Below are 12,241 nucleotides of genomic sequence, written 5' to 3' on the forward strand. Positions count from 1 at the left end.
TCAATAACATCTTTATTGATAAAAACTTCAATAACAACTTTATTGTAACTAGAATATGTTTAATGTTTACAAACTGTGAGTTTTAGGACATACCCAAGAAACTCCCATTTGGACTGAAACTCCAATGGGTTACAAATATATACAAATATATAATGTTGAGTGTGAGAGGAAAAATACAATAAACTAGAGCATCTAAATACCCTTGACATTCCTTTTCCCAGTCCAGTTCTATATTTGATCAACCTTTTGATTTAATTCACTCTGACATCTAGGGTTTTGCTTCTACTTCTACTTTCATTGGATATCACTATATTGTTCTTTTATTAATGACTACCCTCGATTTACCTAGATATATTTTCTTAAACACCGTTCTGCCTTGTCTAAAATGTATATTGACTTTGCTAATATGGTTCACACTCAGTTCTCTCGTACAACCAAAACTCTTCATATAGATAATGCCTTGGAGTAAAAGAACTTCGGTTTTCTTTCTTTTCTCACCCAACAAGGCACTCTTATTCAGTGCTCTTGTCCCCATACCTCTTAATAGAATGGGCGAGCGGAACGTAAACATCGCCACATTCTAGATTATGTTCGGCCTCATCTTCCATCTATCTTTTATCCTACAAAAGTGTGGGGAGAGGTCGCTCTTACTTCTGTATACACAATTAATCATCTTCCTTCATCTATCCTTCACAATGTTTCTCCATTTGGACGATTATATGGTACTTCTCCTATTACTTTAACCTCAAGGTCTTTGGTTGTGCATGTTTTGTTCTTCTCCATCCACATGAACATAAAAAATTAGAACCATGTACGCGTCTTTACTGCTTCCGTAGCTACGGAACCGAGCACAAAGGTTTTCGTTGTTGGGATCCTTTTTCTAACCGATTGTGCATCTCTCGTCATGTCACTTTTTGGGAGCATATAATGTTCTCTAATCTCTCGACCTTTCATACTTCTCTTTCAGGTTCTCATCCCTTTCTTTCTGATGGTTCCGTTGATCTTTTCTCTTCCTCTACTTCTTCTCGTGATGCCGAGCTTGAACAATCTGTGCCTGTCTCTGTTGATCCTGATCTGTCATCTATCTCACCTATGGAGTCGGAACCTACTACTGACACTACTTCCTCTGTTTGACGTTCCACTCAAGTAATGGCATTTTCCACTCATCTTCAAGATTTTCATTATTTTTCCACTATCAGTTTCTTGGTTGAACCTACCTCTTTTCATGAGACAAATACTAACCCTTTGTGGCAGCAAGCTATGAGTGATGAACTCCAGGCCTTAGACAAGATGCACATATGGGACTATGTTGACTTGCCTTCTGGTAAGAAACCCATTAGTTATAAGTGGGTCTACAAGATTAAGACTCGCTATGATGGTTCTATTGAAGATTAGCTCGGCTAGTGGCAAAAGGATACTCTCAAGAATATGGGATCGATTATGAAGAAACCTTTGCCCCAATGACTCGGATGACATCTGTTTGGAGTCTCTTAGTCGTTGTTACAGCCAAACAGTGGCCTCTTTTTCAGATGGATGTTAAGAATGCTTTCCTTAATGAGGCTTTATCTAAGGAGGTCTATATGCAACCACCCTCAGTTATCTTTCCTCCTTCTCAGAAGGTGTGTCTCCTTTTTCGAGTGTTGTATGGGTTAAAGCAAGCCTCGTGAGCTTGGTTTGAAACTTTCAGTTCCACCATTGTTCAACTTGGGTTTATGCCCAATTCTCATGATAGGTCTTTTTACGCATCAGACGTATCAAAGTATTGTTCTTCTTCTCTTGTATGTTGATGATATGATCATTACTAGGATGATCCTCAAGCTATTTATGATTTGCAACACTATCTTGGCAAGCACTTTAAGATGAAGTATTTAAGGTCACTTAGTTACTTTCTTGGTCTTGAAGTATCAATAAGCTTTGTGGTTACTCATTGTCTCAAGCTAAATATGCTTTGGACTTATTGGTGCGCTCTGGGATCACTGACTCTGCTACAGCCCCAACACCATTCGACCCTAATGTTCTCCTGAATCCATTTGATGGCATTTCCCTCGAAGATGTCAGTCTTTAATTGTCAACTTGTTGGTAGTCTTATTCTCACACCCCTTCCCATATCATCCTTTAAATCCGATAAAATATGTGAAGACATCAATTGCCAACCCTCTTATGACAACTACTGCTCAACATACTCCTGTAAACTTGTGTCCCTTGCACCTGTTACACCTGTTTAGCAGTTCATAATTTACTTTAACACACAATCTCAACCACAGTTTAAAGCATACAGATTACTATCAACCAAAATATTAACTTCAACATGCATAACAGTTCCAGAAAACTAGTCTATTACACTACTGTTCAACAAAAATCTACTATGTTCCTCTTGACATGAGCATAAAGACTAGATTAATAAAACATGATGAACCACCTAAGCTTCAATTTTCTGAAGGTCTGAGAAGTGACTGATTGGCAAAACTGCTAGGCCTCAGGAGTCGACCGCTACCTGGGGAGGAAAACATTAAAGAGAGTGAGCTGAAAAGCCTAGTGAGTGACTTTTTTTAAGAAAACATGCTTCCATAACTCATAGTATAAACAACTTAATAATAAAACATTCGCATTAACATACCAAGGTTCAAAAATAACATTTAGGAGATAAATAAAACATAATATGAAAACCCTAATTTAAAACTCATCAACACATCCTACAGAATTCCTCTACTCTCTTGCCTGAACATGTGGGAGAGCCCTTTTGCTCAATCCCTACTAACATTAGTTGAGAGAGTGACCTATTGTTTGATCTCATCAATGTTGATAACATATGTCTTACGTGCACGTAGAACTAAATAGGATCCTGCTTACCTTATCATACCTTCAGTAGTAAGGATCGTATAATTGGGTACCTTATTGTATCTTCAGTACCAAAGCTTAAAAGTAGGTTTTCATATCATCACACATGTTAACATTATTAAATAGCATGCTTTCAAACTTATAAAAATCAATGGATAACTCATTTAAATGCCAAGTCATGGCATAAACACTCAAGTAAAGCGCATGGAGATTTCATATAAAAACTGTCTTTGGAAACATCAATCATGCATTAAACTCAACTTCCATTTCTAAAAGAATGCATTGAACATTGAGGTAAGAGCAACTGTGCGTTGAACATTCATAAGTAAAACACTTAGAAAATAATTTAAAAACTAGTCACTTACTATACTTTGGGTTACTTTCTTAAAGGATTGTAGGCCTCCCCTATATATGGCTGCCCTGTAAGAATAATAAGAGTCTTTGGTTAATGCCTTAGCTTCCTTTCAAGCTTATCTTATTATTCAAAATAATACATGCAGAACTTCAAACCTAGTTCAACGCATCGTTTCCTTCATTTACTATGTGATGTATCCTTAGTATATTGTATTTAACGCATAACCACACTTAACCAAATTTTTACATTGCGACCAACTATTGTGTGTGGTAGCTCACACAAGATACCCCTATGCGTCAAAATGTGTTGGCTTTGTTTATGTGACAATGGCTTGTCCACACTTAATGTTTACTGGTTAGCTGCTTGCTTGTGCGTGGATTGCAGTTTTCTGCTTGTTCATCCAATCAAAATTTCATATTTTCACTTTCAACTTGAATAACTTAAATTTCAGGTACAATCTCATGAAATTTCCTTCTAAGAACTTATTCTAAAAACATCTCAACTACCTTACCTTAGAATTCCAGCTTCTGATTCTTTTCCTCCAAGCTTGGAATTCACCAATTCTTACAACTCGTCCGCGTGGCCTTATATTCTCGAACACTTGAAGAAATTCTTCAACCTTCAACTCAATTTCATGGAAATCTTCTTCCAGCAACTTTGAATTAGCTTCCTAACAACTCAAGCTTCAAATCAGTGGCAACTCTCCTCCCTTAGCATGCTCAAAATGCCCAAACCGAGCTCTTCAACTTCAAACTCTCTTTTATACTAAGGTTGCATGCTCATGGAGTTCCATAAATTGACAACTGATATACTTTACTCATTTTTAAGGCCATTAAGCGCACCACATAGCTCTCTAATTAAGTGTCTAAGTTGAAGGCTTAAGTCTCTTACCAACACAACAGCTTAAGTTCCTGCTAGCCTTCTGCCTCGGCCAAGCATACCACGGCTAGCGACGTATCCCCATTTGCTCACGCATCACCGTTCAACACATACGTTGGTTTTACCCTTAGACACTTGTGCTTAAGCCTACTACTCATAAATGTGTCCTTACCTCTAACACGTCTGAGCACTCCTCATCTATCATGCGTCTATTTAGGCAAACCCAAGTGCCTACATGCTATCCATCCTAGGTCTTCACTGACCTCTAAAGGCCCTTGACGCATACCTTCAGTTACACTTAGTCAATTCTCCACCCTTAGGTCTTAAGCCCACAAATGCCCATACGTTCCTCACTTGTCTTAGCTTTCCAAAATTTGTCTAAATGTTGGCTACCCTTTGCTACCCGAGAGCATATATTCCTAACACTTAGAAGATTTTCCTCCTCTTAAACATTACAAACACATCATTCGTTAAAATATACTTAGCTTACTTTTGCATTAATGTTAACACACATCTTCAACATATAATGAAGACAATTTTACATATGTTATTCACATTGTAAGTCAGTTCATGGCTGCCCCAAGAACCATTTATTTTACTATTGTTCTTTGTATTCTTTGCTATATAAAGGGAACTCTGAGACATGGCCTTCAGTTCTCATCCCAGTCATCCTTGGTCTTATCCGACTACTCTGATGTTGATTGGGCTCGTGATCCTACTGACTGGCATTCTATCTCAGATTACTGTTTCTATCTCGGTGACTTTCTTATTTCTTGGCAGAGTAAGAAACATAGTGTTGTCTCTCATTCTAGAATGGAGTCTGAATATCACACTCTGGCTAATGCTATGACCGAGTTATTGTGGCTCCACTGGCTTCTTGCTGATATGGGAGCTTCTCAACTGTCTGCCACTATCCTTCACTATGACGACCGCAATGCCATCCAGATTGTTCACAATGATATTTTTCATGAGCGCACCAAACATATCGAGAATGATTATCATTTTTTTTGACATCATCTTCAAAGTAAAACTCTTCTTTTGCGAGCCGTTTCTACTACTGAGAAACCTACCGATATTTTCACCAAAGCTCTATCCTCCGGGCGCTTCCTCTTGCTGCTTAACAAACTCAAGTTGATTCCTACTTTACCACCTTGAGTTTGAGGGAGGGTATTAATGTATACTTAGTCTATATAGTTAGAGAGTCTTAGGTTGGTTGACTCCTTTTATGGTCTATTTTTAGTCCTTTTATACTGTGTATATACCTTACACTTCTCTGTAAAATACATCTCAGTGAAATACATTAATATTTTCAACTAAAGAAAATGTTGACTTCGAGAGAGGCAACCCGAATAAGAGACTTCTAAATTTAGGTGTTGTGTTATTTGACGACGGGGAATTATGGGATTAAATAGTTTAATTATATTTTTGCACAAAAAAATGAATAAGTTAAAGAAAACACGAGAAATCTCGTGGGGATAGGGATTGAAATACGGAGCAGGAACGAGGATAGGGAAGCCTTCTTCGTGGACATCTCTAGATCCATTGATGAAATCAATATCTAGGGTGTGATCTAAGGTGTTTCTTTGTTGTTCTAAGTGGCTTGAGGCTTCTATTCACATGACTCCAAAGTGGATTATTTCCTTGGGTCATGTTTTCTTGAGTTGTATATTCTTTTTCTTTTTGTATGGTTAGTTGGTTTTTTTCTTTATTCTCTTATTAGTTCCTTTCGCTGTCTTTTATATTTGCCTTGATCACAGGCTTTCATATCAATTTCTCTTTATTATAATTCAATACATTTGGAAAAAAAAAAGGTATTACTCAATTTTTAGGTCTAAATTGTCGATTTCGAAACCATAAGATCAATAAATAAATAATAACCTCAAGCCACGAAGACTAAAACTATATTTTTCCTTCGTTAAAATAAGACAATCATTTTTATAAAAACAATTTTAAAAAATTAGTACAAATATGGAAGACAACAAACATAGTAAATTAAGAGGTAAATTATGTCCCTACAAACAACTTCATTTCATGCATCTTAGGGGGGTGTTGTTCAATCCGGCAGGTTTGAGGTTTTGGCCGCATGATGAACAAGTTCATGTGTAGCTATCATTGTTTTGCATCCTATTTGTGAGATGGAAACCAACCAACAATCATATCAAACCTCTGTTTTCTACAAAAATAGCATCAAAATAATGCTAAATTTTGTTACATAACTAATCTTTTTCGTTTTGATAAGTTTCAAAGGAGAACGAATCGGCGTCTATCCGCACGGGTACGAATTGAGGTTCCTCAGTTAATTCTACTGATCCAATTAATCTTACAAATTGTTCCACCGGGAGAAGAACCTTGAGATTATACCTAACATAACATAATTATTCATTAACATATATTAATTACATTTGGCAAGAAACACAGATTTGATTATAGTATTAAATTTTCATCGACATGTCAATATTTTCATCGATATTTTTATGTTTTTCTATGGGTTCAATATCGACATGAAAGGTGAATCGATATTTCTATTGTATCGTAGAAAAATTCATGAAACATAAAAATAAACAACAAAATATCATTAATGTAAATAAATATAAATAATAAACATATTAACTTGTTTAAAATCTTAAAATATTTACTCGTTAGTTTAAATTTATTTTTTGATTTTTTTTGTTTTTATAACTTTTAAAAAATATCCATCGAAATTGATATTTTATCCATATTTTCATCAAAATTTTCGTAAAGTTAAGATTCCGATATTTATTTATATTGAAATCAATATTTTAAACCTTCGTTTTAATATGGAACGAAAAGAAAGAATATGCCCTATGTATACATATCTGGATAACCTAATTTTCCTTCTGAAAAATTTAAATATATTATATTAAGTGTATAATTAAAGTCAATAGATTAAATATTCCAAAACAAAAAAAGCATTTTTTTTTAGTTTTAATGTTATGTTATGACAAAACGTTGGGCATGGGCTAAAATAAAAATAATAAATAAATAAAGAAGTTGTGTCCATAAATGTTAGCTTCAAAAACTAATTTTATTCTCTCTTTCATTTTAGGATTTTCATAACTTAGGATAATTTCATAGATAAGTTTCGAAATTATATGTAATATTTATTCTACTAGTGATATATCAACTTAAATATCGCTTTTTTATCGTTCATTTTATGAGTTCATTTTATAAGTCAATCAAGTTAAAGAGTTTAGTTTGTAGTTAAACTTCGAAGAAAAATCTTTAAAAACTATTTTTTAATTTTTAAAATTTGATATAATTTCTAAAATTTATTATTGTAATTTTTAAAAACAAAAAATAGAAAATATTACCAATCGAACATACATTTTTTTATGGTGAATTTTATTTACAAGACTATTCAATCCTACGAGAATTTGGCCTGGTTGATAAGTGAAAGGACCCCAACAAATTTATCTAATAGATATGAGATATTCTATTGTATAGCATATATAGGAAGCATCATTCTTACGTAGAATAAGTTTACATTTTTTCCCTTACGCTATAATTATAAAGTTAGCTAAACAAAATTTATTGTTAAAAAAAAAAAAAAAAAAAAAATTTACATAATAATTTTTTGAAGGCTACTCCTAAAGTCCATGGGCAAGTCCAAGCTCATCAAAAAATGCGCATCGTCAAATGGAGACTTATCATAAGTACTGGGTCGACCAACCCTGATCAATAAATATATATATATATATATATATATATATATATATATCAATTGAAAAATAATCTAGTCATGCTTAGTTTGACATCCTGCCACCTCGAGTGCTACAAATAGTTTCGAAGTGCGCTCAACGATCTCTAAGGAAAAGAGTAAGAATCTCCCCATGAAAGTATTGACTTTATTTTTATGTGATTAGTTGAATTATACACTCTATGAGACATCAAAGTGCGGTAGGTTCAAGACAACATCAACACAAAAAACTTTCATACACGTCAACTTGAAAAGCGAGATCTGACCAAGTGAAGCTCGAGACGACAAACAATCTCATAAGAAGCCTACGACAATGATAAACGTGTGCAAGTTTTCTGCAAAAAAAAAGCTATAATACACACTTCATTTGTAATTAATTTGACCTTCACTTTCTAATTAATTTTATAATAGAGAAAATCAAGCTCATAAACCGAATTCCATTTGTAGTACACAAGTGGGGAAGTATCAACCAATGATATAATAATAAAGAAAGAGAGTGCAGTCAACTTTGAGAGAAAAAAAAAATAAAAATAAAGAACTCTTAAAGATAAGAAGACATGTTTGCATGTAAGCATATCATTTCAAATATTAGTGCTTCTCACGTACAAAAAATCCTTCTCTTTATAATCATTTTTCAAACCAAAAATCAAACCCAATAAAATCACATTCCAAACTGTGCTGAAACTTCCATTTAGCTTGAGAGGCTATGAGGTTCATGGCAATGGCTTCTTCTTTAGCTCTCTTCTTCCTCCTTCATCTTCATTTCATCACGGCGGTGCCCACCATTCAACCGGTGCTTACCGTTGCCTCGACAAGTCGTGCACCACCTTCCGCAGCCTCTCTATTGTCACATACCTTTTACCATCGAACATGCCCCGATGCGGAGGGCATCATTCACCGAAAAGTGCTAGCTTGGATCCAAAAGGATTTCACGTTGGCTCCAGCTCTTATTCGCTTGCATTTCCATGATTGCGCTGTTAGGGTAAGCATCCATTCCATGCTTAATTATGTAGTTTTTATATATCTCTTACAATTGAAGTAAATTAGTCCTTATAGTTCGATCAGATTGATCTAATTATTTTTCTAAATTAGACCATTCATATTTAATTTGGTTTAGAACATTTTAATTTGATCTTTATAGGTTTAGTCAAACCTCTCAATTGTCCCTAAATTGGCTGTGTATCCTAAAAACCAACCAATTTTCTCTAATATGTTTTACAAATGTCTAAACTCTAATAGGAAATATCAGTACTAAAAAAAAAGAATCACCAACTTCAATTTCGGTTGATAATTGATGTGTACCTTTTTTTTTAATTAGAAATTTAAATTCTCATATCTCCAATGACGTATTGAACTAAAAAGAAATCATATCAAAACTAAACTAAATCGAAACTAGCCTAGAATGATGGAGGGTCGAGGAGATTTAGGGTCCATTTGAATTGAATTGAGAAAAAAGTGTTTTTCAAAAAACTCATTTTTATCTAAACACTTTTGATAAAAACTGATTAAAATACATTTGAAAAGCTATTTTGAATGGTTGTCAAATACTTTAATTTCTTCTAAAATGACTTATTTTTCAAATTAAATACTTGAAAATGTATTTCAAATATACCCTTAACTTATAAGCTAAATGTAATGTAACTTTTAATCCTTGTTGATTGAAACCTTTTTCAGTTTAGTTTGTAATTTCATTAATGCATGATAAATGTTAAAATTAACCGATGTGAAATGAAGATAAATTTGCATTGCCAAGAAAAATCAAAATTTCAATCAACTTAGTGGAAATGTAGGAGAAGAATTTAAAACTTTTCTTTCAAGTCGTTGGTATTCTAATTCCTCCCTTTATACCAACTTGACTTTGCTATGATGATGGGTAAGTTTATCATCCGTCAAATTTAGCGTTTATTAATTAATAAGAAAAAAAATTAAAGTATACTTTAACTCAACGATAGTTGATATGATCTTTTTTAAAAGCTGAAAGATCGTTTCCACATTTACAACAATTGTACTAAAAAAAATAATTATAAAAAAAGACTAAAATATAGGGAAATTAATTGCAAGAAATAACAGTAATTGTCATTTTGCAACCTCATGATTTTGATGGATTTCAAATGAATTTCATTATTTGGTAATGCATAAAATAGAATGATTTTAAAATCCGAAATGATTTCAAATCTTGTTTTATTTAAAAATCTTTCCAGACTAAAATGTTCGGATTTTGTAAGATTTCATAAGATTTGAAAGTAAATTACTTAATTAACCTTGCCAAGTTCTAATTTTTAATTAATACATCATAGTTAAAAACTTATATTAATAAATTCTTGACTTTCTTTCTCCGGTTACCATTCGAACACAAAATTTGTTCTCGTTCCAAATAAAGTAATTAATTTCAAATCATTTCTCAAATTTCAAATTACAAGATCTAAAATTATTTTTAAAATTTTTTTGAATGGAGGGTAAATAGCTATTTATATATAATATTTTGTGATGTTTTCAGTAATTACCCAAAATATAAATTTAGCCTAACCATTACATAACAGAAAATGTTAGGCATCTCAAATTTTTAAAATGTAGGTAAAAATATCAGTATCTATTTGTAGAAAAATTACTTATGAAATATATAAATTAGTAAATAAATATTATGCCATTTTTTAAAATGAATTATAATATTTATTGTTTATATTATATTTACTCATCTTTGTACTAATAATGATAATATTCGAGATTTTTGTAGGATGACCTTTTTACCGACGTCTTAATGATTTATAACTTACAAATCTAATTTGACTTAAGTGATTTGACCATCGTGTTTAAGCTATAAGATATGGTCATTCTAACAAGTGAAGAAAAAAAACGATCGTTACATGATTATTGTATCAAAATAGAAAGTTAAATTTTATTTGTTTTATATGACAAATCATTAATTATTTAGGATTAAGAAATGGTCATTCGTACAAGAATCTCGATAATATTGATAAAAATTTTAATTTCATGCAAAGATTTCTTAAATTTTGGATATGGATTTGTAAATTAATGATAGGGATGCGATGCATCGATTCTACTGAACTATCGAAGAAGCGAAAGAAGCGCCTTTGCCAGCAAAACCCTAAGGGGATTTTCAGTAATCGACGATATCAAAGCCGAGCTCGAGAGAAAATGCCCTAAAACCGTGTCCTGCTCCGACATTCTCACCGCCGCCGCCAGAGACGCCACCATTCTCGCCGGAGGTCCCTTCTGGGAGGTTCCATTTGGCCGTAAAGACGGCAGAATCTCCATCGCCGCCGAAGCAGAGAAAGTCCCTCAGGGCCACGAAAACGTCACCGCTTTGATCGACTACTTCCATCATCTAGGGCTCGACGTCCTCGATTTAGTCGCACTCTCCGGCGCCCACACCATCGGCCGAGCCGCCTGCCATACCTTCCAAGATAGGCTCTACAATTTCAACAGGACCCGAAAACCCGACCCGATTCTGAAACCTCCATTTCTGAATTTGCTTCGAAGGCAGTGTAAGAAAGCAATGGATCTGGTATTTCTGGATGCGACGACTCCGAAAATGTTCGATACTGCTTATTTCAAGAATCTTCAGAAGAAATTAGGGCTTCTGGCGACGGATCAAGCGCTGTTTTCGGATGAGAGAACTTCTTCGTTTGTGGATTTGATGGCGAATCAGCCGTTTCTTTTCGATAGCCAATTTTCGGCGTCGATGGTGAAATTGGGGAATGTGGGAGTGCTTACAAGGAAAAATGAAGGAGAAATTAGAGTTAATTGCAATTTCGTTAATCCCAGAAGAAGGAAGTAAGGATTTGCTTTCTGAATCTCCAACACAAATTATTACAAAAATGTCTGATAATGTTTGTTATTATTATAAATATGTATGAATTTTGAGTCTTTTGGGGGTGGGACTCCTAAAATATTGCTTTTATTTTTTCTTTTTTATTGGCAAAGGATTTATAGTTATATCGTTGATATGGAAGTGTGAGAGCTTTTATTATATGAGATGATTGTTTAATAATGTTGTTTATTTTATAAATATGTTAAATTAAGTATAATATAGATGTCTATTATTAATGTTCATTGGTCATGTGTCACTTATTTATTATCTCATGTGTTGTTCATGTGTATCAAAATTAATGTAATCGGACACATATTGGTGATTAATCTAAAAAGATGGGAGAAAGTGATTTATTATTTTATTTATTTTATTATATATTATTATTATATTATATTTTCTTCATATCTGTATTCTCGTTGTGCATCGTTGTACTCCTCAAATTCACGACACGTTATCAACACGAGCTCCTATCGTTTTCCTCGCTAAAGGTAAGTCATAAAAATATGTTGATTTTTCTCTCTTTGTTATAATTAACCAATTTAATGTTATTTTGCATATTCAATATCTATTAAATTTTTATTATAACTACAATATTTTATTATAGTATTGTCATGACAAA

At 33.3% G+C, this 12,241-nt stretch overlaps 1 protein-coding gene across 1 annotated transcript; it reads left to right on the plus strand.

Annotated features, from left to right (window-relative positions):
- The first annotated feature begins 8,475 nt into the window (after positions 1-8,475).
- Positions 8,476-11,992, plus strand: LOC120088670 (peroxidase 7-like). Its single transcript, XM_039046087.2, has 2 exons — positions 8,476-8,772; positions 10,831-11,992. Exons 1-2 carry the CDS (start codon positions 8,497-8,499, stop codon positions 11,587-11,589), a joined length of 1,035 nt encoding a protein of 344 aa, XP_038902015.1. The 5' UTR covers positions 8,476-8,496; the 3' UTR covers positions 11,590-11,992.
- Positions 11,993-12,241: the final 249 nt, after the last annotated feature.

The sequence above is a fragment of the Benincasa hispida genome, chromosome 10 (assembly GCF_027475165.1).
Source record: "Benincasa hispida cultivar pf3 chromosome 10, pf3_genome.v1.1, whole genome shotgun sequence".
NCBI lineage: Eukaryota > Viridiplantae > Streptophyta > Magnoliopsida > Cucurbitales > Cucurbitaceae > Benincasa > Benincasa hispida.